The following is a 27,570-nucleotide window of genomic DNA, read 5'->3' as shown; positions in this document are numbered from 1 at the left end:
TTGACTCCCACAGGGATCACGACCCACAGGTTGAGAACTGCTGCTGTAAAGAGTTACAGTCTAGGCAACCCACAGAAGTAATTCTCCCCTGTCCTTTAGGGTGGCTATGAACCACCCTTGACTAGACGGCAGTGAGTTTTTGAGACGGAGTCTAGGTGGTGAGAGGAGTCCTGATAGCGTAGTGGGTATTGCGTTGGGCTGCTAACCATAAGGTCACCAGTTAGAAACCAGCAGCTGCTCCACAGGAGAGAGGTGAGGTTTTCTATTCCCATAAAGTTTCATCTTAGAAACCCCCAGGGTTCTACCGGGCCCTAGCTGGTCACTCTGAGTCTAATAGACTGAAATAGCTTGTTCAAATTGCTTGTTCCAGGTGGTGGACTCATGGGTGATTTTTATGGGTTTTGTTGGCTTGTTTACATGTCTTTGTTGTTGCTTAGTCTCTTTCTATAATTAACAAGTGGAACTGGTTCATGACAAGAAAGAAGGGAGGGATGGAGCCTATTGCAAAAACCTTCCCAGAAGCCTCCTCTCTCCCACAGTCTTCCACTTACGTCTCATTGACCAGATTGTGTCAGAGGCCCATCTCTGCTTCCAGGGAGGATGGAAAAGGAGTATTTCAATTCCCAGCTGGTACAGCCATTAAATGGCAAGGCATCAACAGAGAAGGGCATTGGGGTTGGTTATCGGTTGTCAACCAGTAATGTTGGCAACCGCAGAAACAGTAGCTGAGGTGCAGGCTGGGGTGGAGACTGGGCATTGCTCAGAGTTTTCCTCAGGTTGGTGTATGGCTACTTGGGTGTGTTATCCTAGGAATCCAGAAAAAGTAGCTGATAATAAGACAGTGCTCTGAGTCTTCATTTAATAACTCAGGCATCAACATGACCCCTGGGGGCCTTGCTTTCTCTGGTGCTTTGTCAGGAGAAAGACCAGGCTCTCTGCTCCCATAGAGTGACAGGCTCAGAAACCCACAGGGGCAGTTCTACCCTGTCCTGTACACTTGCTCTGATTGCCCCAGACTCTATGGCAATGAATGGATGCTTTGTAACAATTTGCCCCCTACCATCCAGTTGGTTCTGAGTCATGGAGACCTCTATGGAGCAGAGTAGAACTGCCTGCTTGGCTTCCCGAGACTGACTCTTTACGGCAATGCAAAGCCTCGTCTTTCTCCCATGGGCTGGCTGATGCTTTCCAACAGCCCACACTGCAGTCACTGTCATTTTCAGAGTGTTTGCTTTTAGTAGGGCAGCCCTAGTGGCATAGTGGTTACTTGCTAGGTTGTGAACCACCAGGTCAGCAGTTTGATACCGCAAGCAGGGAGAAGGATGAGGCTTCGTAGTCCCATAAAGAATTAGTCTTGAAAACCCATAGGGACCATTCTACCCTGCTCTGTAGAGAAACCACGGGTCAGAATCAGCCTGATGGCAGTGAGTGAGTTCTTTTTGTATCATCAGTCTTTATTTGATGGTGGAAAGAGAGAGAGACAACTGAAGGTTAGTACTGGTAACAGATTTCCCTTCAAAAGGACGTTGAGTTCTCCATCCCTCCCAGCACAGGTTTACCTCCCAAGGACTCTTGGGACCAAAGAAGCACAGGAAACAATCTCTTTGCCATAAACATGGTGCTTCTGGCCACGAGCTGAGGGCACACTCTGCCCAGTTCTTCTTCTTGCAATAACCATTCTATACTGGGGGCTCTTATAGCTCTTATAACAGTCCATACACCTCTTAGATTCCTTGGGTGGGAAATACCTCGATTCATGACTTTGCATGAGAAAGAAATTCATGCAGAAGCCTGGTTTGTGATCCAAGTGAGTTTTTATAAAGGATAGAAGTTTCAGGTTTTACAGTTAACTGAACACGGGACTGTACCCCACATATAGGGCCTTCCACTGGGAGGCATGGTTGATGGTACTGGTTGACTGCATTGGCTGAATTAAGCAGACCTGATCTATATTGGGCCGATCCAGGTGTTCTGCCCACCTAGGTGTACTGCCCTTTCCTGGCTCAGGACCTGAATAGGCGCATGCCGGTGGACACCCTGGTCCCTGATCTGCTACCTAACACATCAATTTTATCAAGCATATTTGTACATATGTTGCCATCATCATTTTCTAAACATTTGTTTTTTAAATTAAAAAAATTATTATTACTTTTTAAACATTTACTTTCCATTTGAGCCCTTGATATCAGCTTCTCTCTTTTATCACTGCTTCCCCTCTTTCACCCTCATGACTCCTTGGTAAATTATAAATTATTATTATTTTCATATCTTACACCAACTGCTGTCTCCTTCCGACCATATTTCTGTTGTTAATCCCCCTTGGTGTGGTGGTGGGAATTATGCATCAATCATTTTGATCAGTCCCCACACCTTCTCTCTACCCTCATGGTATTGCTACTCCCATTTCTGCTCCTAAGGGGTTTATCTGACCTGTATTCTCTGTGTTGTGAGCTCTTATCTGTACTAGTGTACATGCTTCAGTCTAGCCAGAACTGAAAGGCAGGACTGGGTGTGTTAAGCAGCGTCTCTAGTAAAACAAAACCAGGACACTTATAAATATATATCCAACACAAAGGAATATAACAGCCAATTAGTCCACACAGCAGTACAGAGAGCTCAGTTTAACTCACTTCCATGGAGCAGTTAATATACTAGAAGTCCTTCAACTCAAGAGGGCTGCTGGGTCAAGGTCAAGGAAACAGACAGCTGAGTTTTCCTTCAGGCAATGCAGGCAGTCTGCCCACAGGCAGCAAACAGCAGGGCAGGTCACCAACAGTCACCAGTTAAGGAGCTTAGCAAAGCAGGCCCAGGTGGGATATGGAACTCAAGCAATGCAAGATGACAGGATCTGCCAGCCTTAAGCTGAAATGATGTATGTGTTTGGACTAAGTTGACGCAGGTCAGGGCCCTGCATGTACTTCCCTGCATGTCCCCTAAGATCAGCAGCAGATAAGATAACCGGTGAAACCAGATGTTCTGGGTTCAAAATAAGCCACAAGGAGTCGATAAGCAATTCTCAGGAGTGTCCAGCCCCCATATGCTAATTGCCATACACTCCTCACCACCCCTTTAAAAACCCGAGCCCCCAGCTGCTGAGCACGGCTTCCCTGACCACGGAACCTTGTCCGGGAGCTCCCCCTAATAAAGCTATGTTCCTGTTCTCCCTTGTTCTGTAGGTTATGTATGTCTGTCTCCCTGTACCACAGTTTCACCTTTAAGTTTGGTGCCCAAACCCGAGAGAGGTAGGGACATGGGCTCCCTGCCATCCCGGCCCTGCTTCGGCTGGGACGCGTAGCCCACCCTTCCTCTCCTCTCAAACCTCTGGAGCCTGTCTGAACAAGTGACTTCTGGTCAGTATCTGCGTATGTTCATTGTCTCATTTGTTGTGTCTTTCTGGACAGTGAGAACCAACAAACTCATATGAGAACTTAGGGTCCCCGTTTTCCTGGGGCACCACTGCAGGGGTTTATTCTGCTACCCTAGTACTAATTGGAGCTGGAAATAACTGCCTTTCCCTGAAAGGGGTGCAATGATAAGGTCAGTTTCTTGGGTCCATATTTTCTGTGTCTAACTTCTCTCATGTGGCTTCCAGCCTTTTGTGTCTGTGTTCACCTCCTGGGATTCCTGCTGACAACAGGACTCCTAGCACTGGGTCTAGCAGTCACTGCACCTTCTGACTGAACTGGAATGCAGAGGGTGTGTCTTAGCCTTTTCTACCTGTTTGTGTGTTTTGTGTTTGCTTCTCTGTGGTGCTTTCTCTAAAATTTTCTGCTTCTTCTTCCTCTCACCCTGAACAAAGGCCTCTGACCGACCTCTGTTTTACTGGCCATACAGCCAGGTCCCTCTCCCCCTCCTTAGCTTTCATTGTGTCTCTCTGATCCGAGGTCCCTGTCTGCTGGACGAAAACTGCAGATCTGCGCCAGGGAACCTTCCTGTTCTGGAGAGTCCTGGACTCTCCCCTGGGTCCCTAACTCTGATTGGGATGCCCTCAGGGTCACTGGACCACCATCTCACTGATGGGTGCGAATGTGGGGCCCAGAGGATGCCCTTCTCTGTCCGTACCCCCTGCAGTTTGAGACAATGGGAAGTCCTCTGTCCCAACCCCCTAAGGACAGTCCTTTGGGGTGTCTACTGCCAACCTTACTGAATTGGGTTTGGCTTCTGATCTCCGCCCTAAATGCCTGGTCTTTTTCTGTAGCTAAGTGTTGAGCTAGCCAGAAAATAGCACTTTTGATTTTGACATTCTCCATAACCTTGACAATTGTTGTCAACAAACTCACAAATAATCAGAAGTCCCGTATGTTCAGGTCTTTTTCTTTCTTCACTCCCGTTCCTCTCTACTACCTGTCAGCCTGCTCAGGTTCTCTTAGCCAAACACTCTCTTAATCAGGCCCCTAACTATACTCCCCTCTTGTCATTCTCCAACCCTTCTGGCTCTTTGTCTGCACCCCCAGTAAGGCCTCCTCCATATTCTGGGTACCCCTCACCATCATTTCTTCCGTTACCCCCTCAACTCCCAAAGGCTAAGAGGACTGTGCCTCTACCAGTCCCCTCCCCAGAGCCAGCAGACCCTTCAGACTCCCTGGAGTCTCTCTCTCTCTTTCCCTCCTTCTGGCCTCCCTCCCTGTTCAACCTCTCTGAGCCAATACCTGCAGCTTCTGACAGACCTCTCCCAGATAGGGAAGCAGGAGGGAGGGGTCAGAAAGCTCCGGGAAGTAACAACTTCAATTGCCTGCTGCACTTTTGATTTCAATATCCTCTGAAATCTCAACAATTTCTGCCAGTAAACTCACAAATAGTCTGAGATTGTGTACACCCAGGCCTTCTTTTCTGTATGCTCCCGTCCCCTTCTCTGTATTTCCTGCTCCCCTTCCCAAGTCCTCTTGACTAAAGAAAATTCCTCCTCTCCTTCTGCTTCTGCAACCCCCTCTGGTGTCTACCTTTTCAGACCTGCCTGAACACCTTTTCTCTCCTCCTACTCACCCCTCTCCCTATTCTGGCCACCCAGAGCCCCCACGTCCTCTCCTGCCAATCTACCTGCTTTGCTGGGGGAACCTGAGTCTGCACTCTACTCGCCAGTTAGCAAGCACATCCGATCACAGAACCCCCTTCTCTTTGTCCGCTCTAGAAAGGGGCCAGGACTGAGAGAGCGGTCCGGCTCATGTTCCCTTCTCTCTCAATGATTTATCTCAGGTTAAAACGTGGCTAAGCTCCTTTTCTATATTAAGGAGTTTCAATATCTAACTCTTGCTTATGCTTTGTCCTTGCATGATATTTTTGTCATACTTGCCTCTACTCTAACTGAAAATATGAAAGAATGCATTTTTCTCGCTGTTCAGCACTCCGACCAGGTTCATTTAACTGGCCCTGATCTAAGCGGTTCTCAGACAAAAACCTGGTTAGAGTTATCAAATTAACAATCACACAGGTAGGGACAGACGTGCCTGCTATAATAAAATGCTTCAGTGTGTCCTGGCTGGGCTTCAGGCCATTTCCCATAAAGGAGTCAATTTTAATAAACTTAAGAAGATCACTCAAAAGCCTGACTAGAATCCAGCTGCCGTTTAAGCCACTTAATTAATGCTTTAACCCAAAAAGTCCTCAAGCTCTGGTCCGAGATTTAGTGAATATGGCATGAGGAGCAGGCAGAGTCGGCCTGTGATGCTTGATTCTGGCAGAAGGTAAAATTTCAAACCCAAGCCTTAGTAGCAGCCCTGCAGCTGGTGATCCCCTGAGGCCCCAAAGGGGCAGTGCAGGGCAAGGGTGTAGGGGAACAATGACCACCACCTGGAGCCTGCTTCAAGTGCAGAGAAGGGCACTGGTCACAGGAATGCCCCAGACCTGGAGCTCCAACCAAACCCTGCCCGGTGTGCAGTCAAAGCGGACACTGAAAGTCCGACTGTCCTTGGAAAAGCAACAGGCACTTTGCGTTTCCATGTGGGAGGACTGTCCTTCCAATTCCTGACCTGCCGTTGGCCCTGCTAGAATTGGCTGGAGTTTGAGAAGACCCTAATTGGACCCCCAATCATCCTCACTGAGCCTAGGGTATTGGTCAAAGTATTTGGTGAGTAAATTTCCTTCTTACACAGAGGATACCTTTCCTGCCCTGCCCTTATTTTCAGGGCTAGGCAGTCCTTCCTCAATCTCGGTCATGGATATTGATGGCAAGCCTACCTGCCCCAGGTGTACTAGCCCTTTACTCATTCCTTCCTTATAATCCCTTCATGTCCAGCCACTCTGTGGGAAAAAAAAACATTTTAAATAAGTTAGGAGCCTCCTTACACCTTACTTTTGGTCTCACAGCACCTCTGCTCCTTCCCCTTCTTTCACCCGACCTGGAAGGACTGGCCTTACAGACCTCATTGCTTCTCAATATTAACCCATCATAAAATGCCTCCTTTCTAACAACCTCATTACTCCTACAGTGGAGTACTCCTGCCACACTCCAATCTTACCAGTAAGAAACCAAATGGTACTTACCGCTTGGTCCACGACCTGTGCCTCATTAACGAAGCTGTTTATCCCCATACACGCGGTAGTTCCAGACCCCTATTTTTGTCCCACATTCCCCTCTCCACTACACCTTTTCCCCCATCCCCCTTAACCCAGCTTGCCAGCATTTGTTTGCCTTTACCTGCAGCCCCTCCTAAAATAATTCTAAAGCAAGCACAGCCCAACTTCTCTCTCCCTCCAAGGCACCGTTATCTCATTCCGCGGTTATCTATTCAGGCCTGTGCCCAACCCCCCCACCCCCACCCCCCGCCAGGTCCCCCGCCCCTCGCCACTCAGGGTTTACTCTACATAGACGCCGGGTCATAAAAGTCCTCCAGCCACCAAATTCAGCTGCTGGGCCAGCAGGGTGGGAAAGCAGGTCTTGAGGAGCCTCAAGCTCTAGGGACAGGATCCATGGGTTGTCTGTCCCACAGGTAGTGTAGCTTACAACTTGAGGCAGAGAACTAGCTAAAGCAGCTGAATGCTGGTCCAATCACCAGAGAGCAAGAGAGAGAGAGGGGGGTGGGCCTTGCCGAGCCATTTATCTCATTGCCCTCCAACCAAACTGCAACCTTATTAATCCCACATGTTCCTATTGGCCAGGCTGGCACAATAAACCTACCTATCACACTGGGGTCATGATCTGCCCAGTCCTCTTGGGTCATGTCTTTGGAAGATGTGTTGTGCTGTAAAGACCTCTGACGTGAGCTTTAGGCCTCACTGAGTGTCTCTCTCTGTGCCTGATATTATGGATTGAATTGCATCCCATCCCCCCAAATGTGTTGGAATTGTAACCCCATACCTGTAATACTGGCGCCCTGGTGGCATCGTTGGCTACATGTTGTGCTGCTAACCCCAAGGGCAGTAGTTCGAAACCACCAGCGGCTCTGAGGGAGAAAGATGAAGCCTTCTATTCCCACAAGCATTTCCTCTTGGAAACCCATAGGGGCAGTTCTACTCTGTCCTTCAGAGCCCCTCAGAATCGGACTGGTCCCATGGCAGCGAGTTTGGTTTATATCTGTAATGGATTTGAGGGGGTGGGAAGCTTTCTGTGTTATGCTAATGAAAACATCCATATCAGTGTAGGCCAGTGGTTCTCAACCTTCCTAATGCTGTGACCCTTTAATACAGTTCCTCATGTTGTGGTGATCCCCCAACCATAAAATTATTTCCGTTGCTACTTCATAACTGTAATTTTGCTACTGTTATGAATCGGGAAACCCCTGTAAAAGGGTCGTTTGGCCCCCTCCCCCCAAAGGGGTCGAGACCCACAGGTTGAGAACTGCTGGTGTAGGGTGTGTCCTGAACCTAAATGCCACTGAGTGACACAAAGAGCAGACACAGAAACAAGTACAAAGGTGGAGATGATTGATGCCATGTGAAGGTGTCCCAGGAACCAAGGACCACCAGGCCTGCAGAGCCTGGGCCAAGCCTCTACTCCTAACGTGACAGGGAGAGAACCTTCCCCTATAACCGGTGTCCAGAGTTAAACGGCTAGCTTCCGGAGCTGTGAGGAATTAAATTTCTGTTCTTTAAAGCACTTAGTTGTAGTATTTCTGTTACAAGATTGGGAAGCTCAGACACTTTGAAAATCCCTGCACTCCACCCATGTCTGCCCTTCCACCGTGTATTAGCCCCAGCATTTACTTCTCCCCACCTGCTAGCAGTGAGAGACCAAAAGATGCTTTGCCCTGGGTCAGTCGGCTGCACAAGACTACTCTAGGGTAGTGACGAGCAAGGATGTTCCTTTGGAGACTGAGGTGTGGCTGGCGGTATTTCTAATGGCCTCAGATGCATTTGGAAGTTGAGTAATGACTAAGGAAGACCAAAGAAGAATGAATGCGATTGAATTGTGGTGCTGGTGAAGAATATTGACAGTCTAGTGGACAAATAAACCTGTCCTGGAAGCAGTAGGGCCTGTGCGTTCCTTAGAGGCAAAGATGGGGAGACTTCACTGTCAGGAGAGACCAGACCCTGGAGAAGGGCACTGTGTTTGGTAAAGTTTGTGCAGGAGAAAAGGAGGACGGCCATTGACACAATGGCTGCAGCAATGGGCTCGTGCTGAGGAGCAGTTGTCAGGATGGGGCAGGACCGGGCTGGGTTTTGTTCTCTTGTGCATTGGGTCGCTCTGGGTCAGAACTGAGTCCCACACACGGCAGCAACAATGACCCGTGAGCCGGTATCGATGAAAGACTCTTATTTTTAAAGATCTCTCTATATACTAGATATTTATTGTGTTCATAATCCCCATCCCACTCACCCTTCCTTGTCTCCAGGAAACACAGGGAAATATGCCAAACACAATTCTGCTCAGACCCTGGTTCCCTGCGTCTTTGTTGACAGAAGAAATGCTTTAAGGTAGAGGAAGGGGAAGCTTGCCAAGGACGCTTAAGAGAATCATGTAAACATTTGTATTAGTTGTGTGTTATGGATATGTTAATGTTTCTTATTTTAGGCTCTTTATGTTAAATAACTGGAAAGACTGTATCCATATTATAAATATGGTTTTTAAAGACTGGGTTGGCAGACACTGCTGTTGGCCATTGCAGTCCCCATCCTCTCTTGATGCCTTCCTAACAGGACTCTAATTTTGTCAACATCACCTTGCAGCTAACAGGGATCTGCTGCTCCTAATTGGAAGGTTAGTGGTTCGAAACCATCAGCTGCTTTGGGGGAGAAAAATGAGGCTATCCACTCTTGTATTGGTTACAGTCTCCACAACCCACAGGGACAGTTCTATCCTTTCCCTATAGGGTTGTTCTAAGTCAGAATCAACTTGATGGCAGTGAGTTGATTTGTTTTTTAGAGTGACCATGGAAACCCATTCTGAGTAATGAGATGCAGGTAGGGATTGTTGGGTAGGGCTTCCGGGGCTTCTCTTTCCAGAGGAGAGTCTTGACTGGCACTCACCTCTTGTAGCTTCACTGTTTTTGCTCTTGGAATTCAGACTCAATTCTGGGACACCCTCTTTGTGTCCGTGAGCACAGAGCCACACACATGAGATCACAAAGTAGGACTAAGCCTGAGTCTTTATCGGGTCACTGTGGGTCAGAACTGACTCAATGACACCTAACAATAACAACCAAGTCTTATGTAAAAACACACTCCCTCACTCAAACAATAAAGTCAATTTTTGGTCAAAAGGCACATTTCTCCACCGTAAATCACGTTTCTGCCATTAAACCTTGGGAGAAAGACAGAGTGTTCTACTCCCATGAAGAATTCGTCTTGGAAACCCGCAGAGGCAGTTGCTTGGTGGTGGAGAGTGAGAGCTGTCATCCTAAGCCTGATTGGTAGACTGTGCGTTCAGATTGTTACCCTCCCAGTGAAGTAGACCAAACTCCCCGTCATCAAGTCGATTCTGACTCATAGCAACCCCATACGGCAGGGAGGAATTGCCCTGTGAGTTTCTAAAGCAGTGGGGGCAGGTGTTGAGTGGTGGGTGAGGAGCCCTGGGGTAGAGGCTGCTTAACCACAAGGTCAGCCGTTGGAAACTGCCAGCCACTCCTTGGAAGAAAGTTGGGGCTGCCTACTCATGAAGCCTCTAGTGGTTTTGAACTGCTGACCCTGTAGCTAGCAGCCCAGTGCTTAACCAACTGCATCACCAGGATCCTTCATCCCAGGATAATAACTAAACTCACTGCTGTTGAATCATTTTCATCTCCTAGCAACCCTATAGGACAGGGTAGAGCTGCCCCTATGGGTTTTGGCGGCTGTAACTCTTTACAGAAATAGAAAGCCTCCCCTTTCTCTCGTGGAGCGGCTGGTGGTTTCCAACTGCTGACTTTGTGCTGAGTAGACCAGTGTGTAACCACTGTGCTGTCGGGTTTCCTACCGGGACAGGAGACGGGTGCAGATTCAGATAGGACTGCACCTCTCAACCTTTAAACAGGCATAAAAATCCCCGAGGGAACTTGTTAAAAATCTCTATTCTGAGCCCTGAGGTCTGGAGTCGTGCCTGCGATTCTGCCTGTCTGACAAGCACACAGCGAGCTAACAGTCAGGATGCTTGGATAACATCTTGCGGAGCAAGAGTTAAAAAATTTGAGACTCTTTCGGAGTTTGTTCCCAAGGAGGACCTATCCTCGGGTCTACTTTCATCCTAAAGTTGAGCACATTAGGATGGTTGTACAAATCCATCAGAGTAATGATCACTGAGTTCTATGTGTAGAAATAGTAAAATAGAAACGTTGGGGTTATTGGTTGTATGGTGTAGTGGTTATGCATTGGGCTGCTATTCGCATGGTCGGCAGTTCGAAACCACCAGCAGCTCCAAGGAAGAAAGACTGAGCTTTCTACTCCTGTAAACAGTTACAGTCTCAGAAACCCACAGGTCCCTATAAGTCAGCGTTGACTTGATGGCAGTGAATTTTTTGGCTTGTGTGTGTGTGTGTGTGTGTGTGTGTGCGCGCGTGTGTGTAGTTCTTCTTAGGTGCCAACACCTACTGACCCTGTCAACAACAGAACAAAACTTTTGAATTCTCCGTATGCACATGTGCAGGTTGTGCTCGGATGTTGTTGATTCCGTTCCAACTCCCAGCCACTCTGTGCAACGGGCGAAGCATCACCCGGTGCTTCACCGTGCTCACAATCACTGCCGGGTGGAGCTCATGGTTGCGGCCATGTGCAGCTCACCTGGTTGAGTGGGGGCCTTCCTCTCTTTCACGGCCCCTCTACTTCACCAAGCATGATGACCTTCCCCAGGGACTAACACTTGCCAAAGTTTGTGAGATACAGTCTCCATCCTTGCTTCTAAGAAGCATCTGGCTGTACTTCTTCCAAGACAGAAGTGTTTGTTCTTCTGCTAGTCCATGGTGTATTCAGTACTTGTGTTAGGCAGGGTTCTCTAGAGAAACAAAACCAAGCATATGGGTTTATGCAGCGAGAAGAAAAAGAACAGTTCAACTCACTTTCCTGGGACAGCTAATATACTGGAAGTCCTTTGACTCCCGTGAGCTGCTGGGTCCCAGGTCTGCAGTAAACTGAGGGGCTGGATGAGGATGTCATGCAGCTAAATCATCCATACTCATCATTACGGGTCTGAAAAGCCGATGCTGGTGGAGGAAGACTCTCACGGTTATGAGATATAAATACATCTTAATATATATTTTCATGACTGGACACTGTCTCTCCTCTAACCCCCCCTAAATGAGCTGCAATAAAGGAGCTGCCATATCAGAAGAATCATTTCTTTGTCTGGCTACTTCACGATGCCTAAAGGTTATCTGTAGATAAAAGCAATCAGGTTCTGTAGCCAACCCACTGTAAAATGTAGCAAACTCTGTTTGTTTTTTTTAAATCATTCTATTGGGGGCTTGTACAACTCTTATCACAATCCATACATACATCCACTGTGTCAAGCATATTTGTTGCCATCATCATTTTCAAAACATGTTCCTTCTACTTGAGCCCTTGATATCAGCTCATTTTTTCCCTCCCTCCCCCCTACCTCCCTTCCTCATGAACCCTTGATAATTTAAAAATTATTATTATTTTATCATGTCTTACACTGACCAACATCTTCCTTCACCCACTTTTCTACTATCCATCCCCCTGGAAGGGGGTTATATGTAGATCATTGTAATCGGTTCTCCCTTTCTCCCCTCCCCCACTCCTCCTTCCCATCCTGGTATCACTACTCTCAATATCAGTCCTGAGGGTGTTATCTGTTCTGGATTCCCTGTGTTTCCACCTCTCATCTGTACCCGTGTACATGTTCTGCTCTAGCCGGATTTGTAAGGTAGAAGTGGGATCATGATGGGGATTAGGGGGGAGGCATTAAAGAACTAGAGGAAAGTTGTATGTTTTAACAATGCTATACTGCACCCTGACTGACTCGTCTCTTTGTGACTCTTGTGTAAGGGGGTGTCCAATTGTCTACAGATGGACTTTGGGTCTCCACTTCCCTCTCTCCCTCATTCATAATGATATGATCTTTTGTTCTGGGTCTTTGATGCCTGATACCTGATCCCTTCGACACCTCGTGATCACAATGGCTGGTGTGTTTCTTCCATGTGGGCTTTGTTGCTTCTGAGCCAAATGGCTGCTTGTACCTTCAAGCCTTTAAGACCCCAAATGCTATATTTTTTGACAGTCGGGCACCATCAGCTTTCTTCACCACATTTGTTTATGCACCCATTTGTCTTCAGCGATCATGTCAGGAAGGTGAGCATCATGGAATGCCAGGTTAATAAAATAAAGTGTTCTTGCGTTGAGACCCAATGTCCATCTACTACCTTAATACTAAACCTATAAATATATGTATATGGATCTATTTCCATATCATTATATATTTACATATACACATGCCTGTATTTAGACCTCTATAAATGTCCTTTGTTTCCTAGTTCTTTCCTCTATTTCTTTTTACTTTCTTCTTGTGCAACTATCGTTTTCAGCCTTCATTCCACTTTCAGTAATTCCCCTTGGTTACATTGCCCTTGATCAAGTCCCACCAGGCATCCTAAGCCCTCCCTCACCATCAATTGTAGATCACTTCTTATTGCCTTGTACTTTTTAACACCACCTTCCTTTCCCCCACCTCCCCTTTTCCATGACTTCCTGGAACCATCATCCCGTTGTTTCTTCTCTGGATTGTTTACCTTACCTATCTTATGTATACAGACATGCAGAGACAATAATAAGCCCCAAAATAAGACAGAGCAAAACAAAACAACAAAAGAAAACAAAACAACAAAAACTGAAAAAAGCCGAAAATCCAATAAATAGTTCCAGGTCTGTTTATTGACCTTTAGGAGTATTTTCCAGTCGAGTCTGATGGGGTGATATGCCCTGGTCCCAAAGTCTATTTTCGGTGTTCCCCGGGGACTTCATTGCTTTGCTCCCTTTGCCGCTCTGTTGCACACCCTTAGTGTTTCACCCCGGAGTGGTAGGGTCAGATCAGGTACAAGTCCTACACTGTGTCTCCAGTGTTGTCCCCGTAGAGCTATGGGGCAGTGAGGGACATTATGTCTCATGGTGGGACTGGCCCTATGGTCCTCTTTGTGCAGTAGCTGCTCTGAGCAGGAATATAGTCCCCAGGGCTTGGTGGGTCAGGATGTGTTCCACATTGTCCCCTTCCCTCTTTGTTTGCTGCTGTGTGCTCTGATCAGACGCTCCCCTCTCCTTGAGCTGTAGCTTCAGCGCTGTCCTCTGAAGTGCATTTGCTGGGTTTGGGGGTGGGGGGCATGTTCACATTGTTGGGATTGGGGCTGGCCCCGCAGACTTCTCTATTGGTTCCTGCTTCCTGTCAGTATGTTACATTCACATCTTGGCACACCAGGTTGAAGTCTGGTCCCTCTTTCCACCTCCGGTGGAGATATAAACAACACCCTCTTCTTGGGTGCGTTAGTGCCCTGTTCCCCCGCTACCCATGTCTTTTTGTCCCCCCCCCCCCTTTTAGTTGGCTACTGTATGTGTCCTTGGATTGGGTCTGGCCCCTGCCATATTACCTGGACCTCATTCTAGGAATGTATCAGTACTATAGCTTTTCCCCTATGCTCCTTTAGCATGTTTAAGCTGACCTCAGTGGACTCATGTTGTACTTGTTCTTTTGTGTTTGGCTTACTTCGCTTAGCATGATTTCCTCCAGTTCTTCCCATGCGGCAATGTGCTTTATGCGTTCATCACTGCTTTTTTGGGATGCGTAGTACGCCATTGTATATATGTACCAGTTTTTCAATCCATTCATCTGTTGATGGGAATTTGGGTTGTTCCAAAGTCCTTGAACTGCGCTGTGATAAACATTGGAGCAAAGATGTCTGGTCATGGTTTGTTTCTTGCTTCTTCTGGGTATATGCCCAGGAGGGGATTGCTGGGTTGTATGGTAGTCCGATTTCCATCTGGCAAACTCTGTTTTAACATCTCTTGCTTATACTGATCAGGGATTCCTTCCCCTGGGGAGGGCTCAGGGGTGTTTGAGGTCAACTAACACAAGGTCAAGTCGCTGACTCATCTTATTGCTTATTATGTTACCTGCTTATGATATTACCTATTATGTCTGATGTTAGCTGTGTGACATACATGCCTTATGAATTATCTAAAAGCCCCATTATATATACCCATTGGAAAATACATTCTCTCTCAGTCCTGACATGGGAGAGGAGAACCTGTGGCCTGCTGTCTGTCTTTAATATTTTCCATAATTGCAAAGTCACACCTGAGGAGTCTTTCAAGTGCTGGGGATCACCTCACTCTGACAGTGGTCAAGGAAGCAGACAGCGGAGTTCTGCCCACAGGCAGCAAGCAGCAGGGTGGGTCAGCAACAGTCAGTAGCTAGGGAGCTTAGTGATGGGATGGGATGTCAAACTCAAGCAATACAAGGTGACAGGATCCACAAGCTGAAGCAATGTGCGTACCAGCAGCATGGCAAAGCAGGTCTGGAGGAGCTGCAGGAGGTTGCCTGGGCCCTCAGGTAGTGCAGCTCACAGTTGAGGCAGATGACTAGTTAAAGCAGCAGCATGCTGGTCCGTTCACCAGAGCCATTTCTCTCTTTGCCCTCCAATCAAACTGTGACCTGATTAATCCCACATGTTCTTATTGGCCAGGTTGGCCCAATAAACCTAATTATCATAATATTCTTCACTATCACTATGATTCCAATATGTATTTGTCTATGTAGGAGAGTGAATAAGTATTCTTACTAGGGTTCTGGTTCATACATGCACAGGTTTACTTAAAACCAAATGTGTGTAAACACATTTCTATAATTAGTGGATGGCTACACAGGCATTCTCTAAGGGTGTATATAAACATTATTTTTTTTAAATCCCAACCAAAACAGTAGTTCCAAAGGGGATCTCCCAGGCCAGCTGAATTCAAGGCAGGCAGGTCAGCTCAGCAGGTTATGATGACTGTTATGGGGACCCCAAAGGGTGGATCATTATCGATATTTACTTTTTTTTTCATTATCAATATTTTCAAAGGACACATATGGTCACATAAATTTAATATGAAGACTTAAAAAATCATTTTATTGGGGGCTCATTTGTACATTTGTTGCCATCATTCTCAAAACATTTTCTTTCTACTTAAGTCCTTGGTATCAGCTCATTCTCCCCCTCCTCCACCCTCATGAACCCTTGATAATTTATGAATTATTTTTTCATGTCCTATACTGACCGGTGTGTCTCCCTTCACCCACTTTTCTGTTGTCCGTCTCCCAGGGAGGGGGTTATATGTAGATCATTGTGATGGGTTCCCCCTTCCTCCTCGCACCTAAAACGAAGAAGTTTTAAGCAAGTTGAAAACCATAGAGGTGAGAAAAGGCCAGGAAAGGGGAGCTGAGGAATCTGTTTCCGTCACAACAGTGCCCTCATTCTTTGAGGGCAGCAAGGTGTCCTGCAAGAATGCCCACCCTATAGCCCTGACCTTGCTTCCCAGACTTTTGTTCCCCAAACTTAAAGACCGCTTGAAATGAACAGGCCCCGAGCCCCTCTAGGGTGCCAGCACGCATTGTGGCCTGGTGTGCAATGCAGATTTCTCCATGGAGGGCATGGGAGGGGGACACTGCCTTGTGAGGTGTATGGATCCAGATGGACATTATGTCCATGACAGTAGCTTCACATGTTGACACTTTGGCTTAACAACTATTTCTACGCTGTAGCAATGTTTGGACTTACCCTCACATATGCTCTCACATTCACAACAGCAAAAAAAAAAAAAATTCTGCAGGAAACTCAGTACATTTTTAACAAAAGTTTAGGTTTTATTAAGGATATCATTTCAGAGGCAAGAAGCAGTTTTCATTTAATTTAGCAAAATAAGGTCCACAAATGCATTTAAATAAGGTCAATTCAAGACTGTTGTTTGTTGTTGTGTTTTCTCAGCTACTGGCTTTTCTACCAGTTGTTGGAATTTCTGCCTTCTAGCTTAACTGTGTTCTTCCCAAGCGAATGACTCAATATGCCCCTGTATTCTGTACTGAGTCTTCAGTGCGTTTCAATGAAGTGTAAGGAAAACAACGTGGGGAAGCCGAGTGGAAGCACATGTGCGCTCTGGGTCACGTTCTTTCGCCGATGAAGGTCTTGCTTGATTGAAGTGGACATCACAGTGCAACGCTACTGCGAGGCCACGGTCACATGGTACCTTTCATGGGTTCCACAACTCCTGTCCTCGTGGCCAAAGGGAACCGTCCGCCAGACACCCCCGTCCCAGCCACCCCAGTGCTTCCCACAGCAGTCGCGCGCGGCCTCCTAACATTATTTTCGTGTCTATCTCTGTACATTAAAAAAACACTATGTTGTGTGAAGTAGCGGGGCAGCTACCGAGGGCACATACAACACTACACGGAGAAACCAAAACCGTCTGATGAAGCAGAGGGGAGAGAGCGCAGGTGGTCTTCGTGGAGGGAAGCGGCCACGCTCGCCATCGTCGTCAGTCTGTCACGGATCTGCACTCGGAGGGGAGGCCTTCGGATCGCCGCCACTGGGCCAGCCGCTGCTTGAACCATTTCTGGAGGAGGAAAACGGCAGCATGAGCAGACTCACGTCGGACAAACCTGAACACGTCTGGTCCCTTTCCTACTGGAGGGGAGGGGAGGGGAGCCAGGCATGTGCCCCCACGAGGGCGACCCTCCCTCCCCTCAGGACCTTTGCACATGCTGTCTCCTCTGCCTAGAAAGTTCTACCTTCATTTTTCATTGAAGGATCTCCCTCTCATCGTCGGGTCTCCGTTTTGCTCGGCATTCTCGCAATGACCATCCCCTGAACGCTGCGTTTGAAGTGGGCTCCCTCACTCTCTGTCTCACAGGCCTGTCGCCTCTGAGTTACTTCAATTATTTGTGCCTTTGCTGGTTTCTAGTCGACCTTCCCTTCTCGAACGGAAGGTCTGGGTGAGTCACGCCACATCTATTGTATTCTCCCTGGCACCCCTAGGCTTCCTCATGAGGGATCCGTGATGTTTATGGACTCGTTCAAGCCAAGGACATTTCCCTGACACCCCGGATGGATCTCTCTGGCTGCTGTAGCTCCTCTTTGTGAGCGGATCCCACCGCGGGCTCCTCAGAAACCCTCGCTAAGTACTTGCAGGAAAAAACCGTTCCCTGAGCACCAGACACAGCCGTCTCAGACGCCCGGTGTCGCCTGCTCCAGGGCTAACAACGTCCTCAAGTTGACTCAGAACCTCCCGGCTCGGTGTCGGCTAAATATTCACACCTCACAAAAGTGACCATGTGTGTAGGGAGAGTCCCCCCCCAGCTGGGGGTCTTTCCGAGATGCTGCCATGGGAGGTGAAAATATTTGTCTTTGGAAGGCAGCGCACTCTATTCCTGCTAAGTCCAGTGGCTGCTCTTGGGCTTCGAGGAGGCTGGGGAAGAGGGCTGCGGCCGAGGCTCGGTTGGTTAAGGGGGAACCGGGACTTTTCAGGGACCCTGGCGGCAAAATGGATTATGTCTTGGGCTACTCATCGCAAGGTGGGCAGCTTGAAACCACCGGCTGCTCTGAGAGAGAAAGATGAGGTTTCTGCTCCCATGAAAGACGCCCTCAAGGGCAGGTCTACCCTGCCCCATAGGGTCATTAGGAGTCGGAACCAGCCCAATGGCAGTGGTGGCTGGGGACTTTAAGGAATCAACTTTGAAGAGGAACTAGAGAGGAGCAGAACAAAAGCCCACGTGCCCGGTGGTGACCAGGGGACGGAGGAAGAGCCTGCTCAGAGGGCATTGAGCGCATTTGAATGGTGGTGGGACAATTGGGGAAGGGATCGCGTCAATGGTGCAGTCCGTGGCACTGAAGGACACACGGAGAAGTTGTGGAATTGGGTAAAGCAGAGAGGCAGTAGAAGCAGCAAGCACGGATGCACAGCGGGTTGGACCGGGGCGGCCAACTTTTGAGATGGAAGGGTCAATCCCGACCCTCACGACAATTTAAAAATCATCCGAGAGCCATGAATAAATATATTGTTGCCAAAAAGAAAAATTTTAAGTAATATTATCAATGAAACCACGATAGTCTCATTTTCAACTCCACTCCAAAGCCACACGTAAGCACTGAAAGAGCTGCAGATAGCTCTCGGGCTGCAGTTTGCCCATTTGGGTTAGAACAGGAGAAGCGGCCCCCAAGCTCTCCTCTCCGGGGCTCCCCACCTTTCTCTCCCCATCGTGGCACACACAGGACAGTGCTATTTCCTGGTCACGCTGCTGGGAGTGGACCAACTGTGGGCGGCTTTCGGGCGCGCCTCTGCAGACGTCTTGGTAGCAGGAAAGTCTACTGTAACTGACAAAGAGGTAGTCTTTGGTCTTATTGCCCCTTCTGGGTTTTCTGAAAGGCACCTATTCTAGGGACAAGGACATGAGAAGGCAGCAAGGACGAAGGAAACACACAGCTCGGGGAGGCCAGACCTTGGGTCCACTCACGGATAGAGCTGCGTCTGGAGCATCCCTGGTAAGAAGCAAGCCCTCCTGGCATAGTAGTTATGGGGTGGGCTGCTAAGCGATAGGTCAGCAGTTTGAAACCACCAGCCCCTGTGAAGGAGAAAGATGGGCTTTCCACTCATAAACTCACAGGGGCAGTGCTGCCCGTCCTGTAAGGTCGCTGTGGGTCAGCACTGACTCGTTGGCAGTGAGTTTGGTTTGAGTTTGTGAGAAGGCTCCCGACTTGGCAGAGGCCAGTGCCTGCAGTGGGCCGCTGGGAGGTGCAAATAGCTCATGCACTTGGTTGCTAACTAAAAGGTTAGAGGTTCAAGCCCACCCAGAGGTGCCTCCAAAGAAAGGCCTGGCGATCCACCTCCAAATAAAACCAGCCACTGACAATCCTCTGGAACAGAACTGCACGCTGACACACGCAGGGTGGCCAGGAGTCAGAATCAACTCGAGGACAACTGCTACCGGCTGCCTAGATAGCAGTGTCAGAGTGGAAGGAAACGCCATGTCTTCCGAGGGCCAAGGAGCTCAAGGAAAGTGCATCTGAAGGCCAAGGTCAGAAGGAGCTGAGAAGCACAGAGAAGCAACTGCAGGACCAGGGTTTGAAGAGCTGGGAAGGAGCGAACCCACAGGGCTGTGCTGAGCCGGCTGAAGGCAGGGGGGCTGCGGACAGCTCTCCGCCTAGCTATGTCACAGAGCTTGCCCGCTGAAATGACACAGTGGCCAGCACCTGCTGTTCGCCTGAGATAGGGGCAGGGAACGGAATGAAGGCAACCGGAGACGGTGGACGGCTGGCCTGGCGGGGTAGCTTTCTCCCTGGGGGTGGCTCTCTGGCTGCCACCTTGTGCTCCTCCTGGAGCTGCTGGTTGGCATGGGAAGGGAAGCCTGCCTACTAATCAAAGGTTGGGCGGTTCTGGCTCACCCAGAGGCTGGCTCGGGAGGCCTGGCGATGGCTTTCTGAAAGACCACGGGCCGGAGCGGACAGTTCTACCCCGACGCACCATGGGTCGCCTGGAGCTGGAACCAGCTTGACAGCAACTGCTTTTGTGGCTGTTTGTTTGCAGTGGATGAGGGAGGGCTCACTTGACCTTGGTGTCTAACCAAGGTCCTACTGCCTGCGGTGGGCACGTTCTCTTCTGTAAGTCAGACGTGTGTTACCTTCAAAGTCTGACATGCCGGCAGCATAGCTCCGGTTTTGTTTATGAGGCAGGTGTGTGTGTGTGTGTGTGTGTGTGTGTGTGTGTGTGTGTGAATGTTCAAGGCTGCAAGATTTGATTAAAGAGGATTTCCAGTTACTAGAGCTGAATAAATTGGCATTGTTTTAAAGCCTGACTAATTAAAACGTGGAAGAGGAAAGCCTCATTTTTGCTCAGGATTCATTGAAGACAAAATGGCTGAGTCAGCCTGCTTCTGAAAAGCTGCCTGCATCTTTATACTGCCAGATGGAGCAGAATATTAATGCTTCTGACTCCCGAACACCGACTGCATTTGTGAATTTTCACAAATGATGTAAAACCTAGCCCTTGTGTGAACTTACAGCTGTACAGGGGTTCAAGCAAACCTGGGCTATTTTCTTTTTTAAACTTTGTCTTGCAAATTAGGTGGGGTGAAGGGGGGAGGCTGAGGCTGACATTTCAGATCCTCAATTTGGTATTCAACAATATTAACTATGTATCAAACTTCCCAATAGCTTTCCCCCACCCCTTCGATTTCTTGCCTTCCACTTGTAGAATACACCCCCACCCAGTCTAGCCTATTGCTTAACCTGCCCCTACCCTAAACTGTTCTATGAAGACTTTTGTGGAAAAAAAACAACAATGTAACAAAGCAGGTGCTATTCTACTGAAACAAAAATGCACCCCTCTGGTTCCCCAGAGCTCTCTATACCCCATCACAACTTTCTCCCGCCCACACTAACTTTCCTCCTGGCTGTATCCTTCTCCTCTTTGTTTCCATCCTTGTCCCCCACCCCCTGAAAGACACGCATCCCTTGCTTGCTTAGAAAGCAGTGCCCTCATGACCCTTGTCCATGGATGGAGATTCACGGACTCCGACTGGGCAGACGGTGAGCAGACACTGGGAGGGGGGAGGGGTGGGGCCAAAGTAACCTCGTTCCCATCCCTTTTCTCTGGCACGTCTTGCATGGTGTCTTCAAAAAAAAAAACTCTGTGTTGCCCATTCTAGCCCTTATCTCTGTGGTTAGAATCTCATTGGACGTGGTTGTTGTTGGTTTTCACTGTGTATGAGAAGGGCTAGTATGGTTGTGTTTGGAGTTAAATCTTTCAAAGCGGAGAAGAGATGAAAGCAGCCCATGAAAGAAGTAGGGTTGGGGGAGGCAGACGGGTGGCAAGCCACAGGAAGACGGCCTGGAGCCCAAGGTGGAAGGCCACATGGGCAGAAAGCCTTTCCAGAGGGCCGGCGCCCTGAACTGTGATTTCCAGGTGGTTCATGGTGAGAAAATCAACCTCTGTTTGTTAAAGCCACTCACGTGTGGTACATCTGTCATGATAGCACTAGGGAACGAAGACACCAACATCACATCCCTTTCAGAGGGACACTAGAAGGTCTTTATTCTTCTGATAAACCACTGAAATAAATAAAGCCACTCGGCTCTTGGAATAGGCCCAGGACATCAAGAAGAGATAAAAATCCTGGAAAGCTCTCTAAGAATCAAAAGCAGCCACACTGGTCTTGAGCTGGAGGTAAAACAAAGAGTCTGATCATCCCGGCCTCCCAGGGGGTCGAGAGAGACTTTCCCAGTGCCCAGGGCTGGGAGTCTGCAAGGTTCTACTTCATTTCAGTGTGGGCGTTGGTGAGAGGGCAGCCAACAGAAAAGCCCACTGGAGGCTCTGAGCAAGGCGCCCTGGTGGCGCAGTGGTTCTTTCTACTTAGCTTAAGCTTTGTACTTCCATAAAGGATTACAGTCTTGGAAATGCACAGGGCCAGTCCTGCCCTGTCCTATGAGTCAGAATCATTGCGATGGCAATGAGTTTGGCGTTTTTGCTTTTTTTTTGGGGGGGAGGCTGCCAGCAAATGCACTTTTAAAAGTTCTTTCTTTTTCTGTATAAGAAAGAGCTTTATATCTTTAACAGTTCTTTTAATGAGAGCACCCCTCCCATTCACTCCCTCCAGGAGGCAGAGGACTATATCCCTCTGTAGCACCCCTCCCCGCCCCCAGCATTAGAGACCGCTTAGGCCTCAGCCCGGCATCTGCAGTGTGAAGGAGTGCAGCGCATCCCATGCTTATTAACCTCCTGTTTAAGTCTCAGTGGCTCTAGGGAATCAAGAGGGTCATTGCTTTCCTGGAGGTGGGTGGTGCTGGGGTGGAGGAAGGACTACAGCACATGAGATAAATGTTAATTTGGCTTTGGAGATAACACTCATAAAGAATAAAAACAAACACGGCGCTTTTATCAGACCCCGTCTCTGTGTGGGCTAAGCAGGTCACAAGGAGCCTGGTGGCATCGTGGCTCAGAGTCCGGTTGCCCACTGCAAGGTCATCATCAGTTTGCAAGCCGCTCCTGGGGAGAAGGCTGAGGCTTTCTGTTCTTGTCAAGCGGTAGCCTCAGAAACCCACGGGGAGGGCGTTCACCTGCCTGACAGCGTTGCTCAGTCCGAATTGACAGATGACAGTGGGTTTTGTGGTGTTGCTTTTTGAAAGCAGATGGTGGCTTCCACAACTTCTTGCTGCTGACTCACAGCGCCCCCTGTGGGTTTCCGAGACCGTACTGTTGATGGGAGTAGAAGGCCCGGCCTATGTCCCATGGAGGCTGGTGGTGTTGAACTTCTGACCTTGCAGATTGCAGCCCAACACTTAGTCCTTACACCACCAGGGCTCCGTTCCATGACTTCTTTAAATGGTCCCTATGAGGGTTGGCTGGGTGAGTGACACTCACCTACTAACCCAAAGGTTGGTGATTCAAATCCACCCAGAAGCCTCTCAGAGGAGAGGCCTGGTGATCTGTTTCAGAGTGGAGGCAGCCAGTGAAGACCCCGCGGACTGCAGTGCCATGCCTGTGGGGCTGCCCTGAGTTGGAACTGGCTCCACAGCAAGTGTTTGATTGACTGACTTATTAAAATGAGAGCTGCTATAAATACCAATGACCATGCCTGAAAGGTCATTGATGGGCTTTTTATCTCCAGAAGACATTTTTTTTTCTTTTTTAGAAGATACTTTTAAAGATGCAAATGATACTTGAGAAGACTAAATAAGTACCTTTCTCACTCACCAGTGCAAGGTGTGTGTGTGTGTGTGTGTGTGTGTGTGTGTAGAAGGGATGGGGAGGTGGAGGATAGACCCCATGCAGTAGGACTGACAGCAGGTGCCCGGGGTTCTTAGGGACCCTCTTTCCCTGCAACCGTTCCATGTGGCCCATCGTGGAGTTCTGGGGTCACAGATGCTTCCCTGAAAACCCAGGAGCACCAACAAGCAGGGCCAAGTAGGGTTGTGCAAGTAGCCAGAGGAGAAAGTTGAGATTCGCCTGGGTGTTGGCCCCTGGGACAGGAAGAGGAAGCCAGGGGCCCTGCTCTGAGGCTAACTCACCCCTACTCCGGAGTGGGCTAGACCTTTGGTTGGTGCTGTGCCCGCGGTAAACCCACAGCCTTGTTTATAAAAGATCATTTGTCCTCTCTGTGGATTTTACACAATGAGGCATCGTCTTGGGGGCTGGTCTACCATTTGAATATTTCAACATGGCAGGTGGGGGAAGCTAGGTGAAGGGCTCCCTGGGTGGGGCAGGTGAACCTGAGGTGCAGAGGTCTGAAATGGCTGAGCTCGGACATAGAAATAAGCAGGTGCCTTCTTCTGGCTCCTGGAAGAGCATGCAAAATGAAAAGGAGGAGGAGGAGGAGCACCGACACGTGGATTTCCTTCTCAGAAGCATCTATAAAACGAAACCTCAAGGCCATCGAATTGCTTTGGACTCAGCGGCTCCATAGGACAGAGTAAAAGTGCCCCGTGTGGGTGTCCGAGACTGTAAAGCAATATGGTAGCAGACAGCCTCATCTTTCTCTTGCGTGATTGGTAGATCTGAACTGCCGATGTTGCAGCTAGCAGCCCAACACATCACTCACTACCACCAAAAGCGGCTGACCTTTCCGGGAGCGTCAAGCACTTAAGTGGTTGTGCCACCCAGAGACTCCTGAAAGGTCAAATTCAAGATTGAAAAGTAAGGAAGACGCCTTTATGCTTTTTTCCCAGTATTTTCTTCTGGAAACTAGCTACATTCTTTCTCATCTCTGAAAAGTATGTCAATTAAGAATGTGTCCCTAAGGACCCATCTCTTTTAAAATGTATCCACAAAGGAAGGTCACCCCCCCCCCCCCATCCTCCACAGTATCAAGGCAGGAGATAGTAACATAATTTCAGAAGACTCTGGGCCATAGCAATACTATAACATTTTATCTTACAATCTTAAAGATTGTAAAGATGGGCTGCCCCAGGCGATGCACCAATGGGCCCAGACACGAGAGTCATTGTGAGGATGGCGCTGGGCTGGGGGAGGCTTTGTTCTGTTGGGCGTTGGGTTGCAGTGAGTTGGGACTGACTTGACAGCATGTGGCCACAATCCCAGGTGAAGTCCAAGGAAAGTTAGGTAAAGCCCTGTGACTGTTTCTAGGAAGAGCTGCAGTGGAAAGTCGGGACTTCCCTGGAACCCCGGCGAGAGCCTGGACTGTGGACCGTCATGGATGAGCCTGACTCAGAGACCCCACCCCCTGGGCAGTGCAGGACTGCTCCGTAGGGCACATAGTGCTCAACCACTGCACCACCAGGGTTCTCTGGGACCAAACTAAACCCAAACCCCACAACTGTCACTTGCAAGAGGGCAGAACAACTCCCCTCTTATTAACCTCTTACTGTGACTTGGGCAAAGGTTTCCAGAGCAAATCAGCCTTCCAGTCAACAACTCATACGGCAGGGAGGAAGTGAGGGTGGAGTGAGTGGGTTGCACTGTGGAGATCCTAGTCCATGAAATCTTTAAGGGAACAGAGAGCCACATCTTTCTTCCGCAGAGTGGTGGGTTCTAAATGTTGCCCTTCCGGTTCAGAGCTGAGAGCTTAACCAGTCCACTACCAGGGCTAGGGAGTCAGGCTGCTGGGGTCACATGCTAGCTCTGCTGTTTCCTAGGTGCGTGGTCTAAGGCAAGTTCAAGTTGTTGGGTGGTTTTTTTTAAAAAATATTTTGGGGGTCCACTCTGTGATCTGTCGGCCTCTAGCCTCCAGGGGACCCCATGCACAGTGGAATGAAGTGCTGCCTGGTCCTAAACTCTCCCCATGATTTGCTTGGTCTGGACTGTTTGTTGCCCATAGGGTTTTCATTGGCTGACTCTCAGAAACACATCACCAGGCCTTTCTTCCTAGTCTGCTTTGGTCTGAAATTCCACTGAACTGTACAGCACAGCCACCTGAAAGCCACCACTGACAGATGGTGGCATCTTTGCCAGAGCACGCACTGAACATTCTGCTCTTATCTATACAATTGGCTATTACCTTTGTTGTGAAGAATTAATAACGTAAAGTCTGTTACCCTTTAGAAAGGTCAGCACACCCTAATTTCTGTTCAGGTCTGGTAGAGTCAGAGGTTGCCAAGGAATTCGACCCCTTGTTAGTACTGTGCCCCCAAGAGATCCATCAGCTTGTTTTTAAAAGCTGAGTTCTTGTCTCTGTGATCACCCCTCTTTTCTAAATACAGCCTGGGATTTAAAGGATAAACCCTTAGCCAGCTGAGTCCTTGAGGGAGTTCAAAGAAACATGAGCTGTTAGACTCCAGTTACAGTCAGTCACCTTCCATTAAGTTCTGGTTCTGGTTGCTCAGGCAGCTATGCTATTGGCTCAAAGCAGATATGCTCGGCTCTCTCTGAAGGCGAGGATTAGCTATGGGCACGTGCTCCAAAGTGGGCTGGCTTCCTGCCTACAAATCCCTTTGGGGTTGGCCTCGGGGATGTTTCCTCTGGGTCCACTGTTGTTCTTGGGTGTCACCAGTGGATTCCAACTCAAGGTGACTTAGTAACTCACGTGGGTTTTTGGATTGTAGTCTTTAGAAAGGTCCCAGGTCACCAGGCCTTTCTCCCGCAGTGCTGGTGGGTGGGTTCAACTACCTACCAATCTTTTGGTTAGCAGTGCTTTACCTACTGTGCCACCAGGTCACCCCGTCGAGCCTCTCTACTGAGCCTGCCGGTTGGTGGTGATGAAGAGGACAGGGTACCTGGTACTCTGGGCTATGAAATAGGAAGAAACGGAAAGCTTCTGCTTTCGAGTTGAGACTAGAGCTGCCGAGTGAGTTATGCATCCCTATGTGTCTTTCTGTGACCAAAGGGAACACGGAAGTCAGTGCATAGACAAGGTTCAACACAACAAAACAGCACAGCGAGGGGAGCCAGCCCTGCACCTGGAACGCTATCCGTCCCGGCACTGCTGTGTTCTCCAAGCAACTGTCAGGGTCACGCGGGAGCAAGAAAAAAAAGAGAAAAAAAGCAGCAGCTATGTCAACCACTGCGCTCGAGTGGACACCTGCTTCCACATCCGCTGGAAAATCAGCCATCCTTTGCAGAAAATTCCACCAAAAGATCCCAAACCTTGTTGGGGAATTTTAAATGATCGGAACCGGTGCTCCCCAGCTACTGGCAGGTGCAGCTCTGCGGTCCAGAGGAAGCGGCCCCTGGCGGGGGCGGGGGGGGGGTGAGGGGGCGGGCGCTGCGGCTGGGGACCCCATGCGTCAGCTCACTGCCTCCCTCCCGCCTCCGCTCCCGCCGGGCCTCAGTGTCCCCTTTAACCAAACCCAAAGACCGATCCTAGGGAGGGATCTCTAAGAGACTGGGTGCCGGGCCCTTCTCGGGGATGCTTCGCTCACAGCTGGAGTCGCTCCTGCACCGGGGCGGCTGGGTGGGTGGGGGGCCGGGCGGGGGAGAGGCACGGTCTGCGAAGGCTGCACGTGAGCTTCCAGCAGCCCGGAGCTCCGGCCCGGGATGGGGCGCAGGGACGCTGGGCTGGCAGGGGGCGGCGGTGGGAGGCTCGCAGGGTCTGGGCTCCGGGGGTGCGGCCATGGGAAAGCGATGCCAAAGGCTGGAGGGGGTCAAAGGCGGAGAGCCCGCGCGGGCGAAGGCAAGGGCGGGCGCGGGGCTGGGCGCGGGGGGCGCTCACCAGGGTCTCCTCCTCCGAGAGGCCGGCCTCGGCCGCGATGAGGCACAGCGTGGTGGGGTCCGGGTGCTTGTTGACCTTGCAGAAGTTGTACTCCAGGATCTGCACCTGGTCCTCCGTGGGGCCGCTGGCGCTCTCGGCCGACATGGTCCCGGCGCGGCTGCGGGCGAGAGCGAGCGAGAGGCGGCGGGCGTGAGCGAGGCCGCGGGCGGGCGGGCGGGCGCGGAGCTCGGGGACACGCCGGCCCTCCAGGCGGTGGCACAGCGCTGTGGCCCGCCGGGCGCCGGCGTCTGCGGGACCGGGGGCGGCGCCCTAGGGTCCCGCCGCTACTCTGCCGGCGCGGGCTGGGCCGGGCCGGGGGCGGGCGGTGACGCAGCGCCCTGCGGGCGGGCGGCGAGCAGAGCGGGAGGCGCCGGGGGCCGGGAAGAAACCGCCCCACTCGCTTCTTCCGGGGAGGGGTTCTCCCCCGCCCCCCGGGGAACTGGCTGGACAGACCGCCAGGAAGGGGGACCCCGAGTCCGCGGAGGTACACACCGCCCCCCTCTTAGATGGTTCAGCACGTGCCCCCCGCCCCCACATGCTAGGAA

The 27,570-nt window shown here is 49.8% G+C and overlaps 1 protein-coding gene across 1 annotated transcript; it reads right to left on the bottom strand.

Moving 5' to 3' along the window:
* Positions 1–16,201: 16,201 nt before the first annotated feature.
* HOPX (HOP homeobox) lies at positions 16,202–27,326 on the bottom strand. The gene is made up of 2 exons (XM_075544960.1): positions 26,987–27,326; positions 16,202–16,944 (listed from the first exon to the last, which is right to left on the bottom strand). The coding sequence occupies exons 1-2, from the start codon at positions 27,128–27,130 to the stop codon at positions 16,867–16,869; spliced, it is 222 nt and encodes a 73-aa protein (XP_075401075.1). The 5' UTR covers positions 27,131–27,326; the 3' UTR covers positions 16,202–16,866.
* Between the last annotated feature and the right edge of the window lie 244 nt (positions 27,327–27,570).

Source organism: Tenrec ecaudatus, chromosome 3 (assembly GCF_050624435.1).
Source record: "Tenrec ecaudatus isolate mTenEca1 chromosome 3, mTenEca1.hap1, whole genome shotgun sequence".
Classification (NCBI taxonomy): domain Eukaryota; kingdom Metazoa; phylum Chordata; class Mammalia; order Afrosoricida; family Tenrecidae; genus Tenrec; species Tenrec ecaudatus.
The sequence above is the reverse complement of the archived record's forward strand: the minus strand, read 5'-3'. Positions and strand labels throughout refer to the sequence as shown.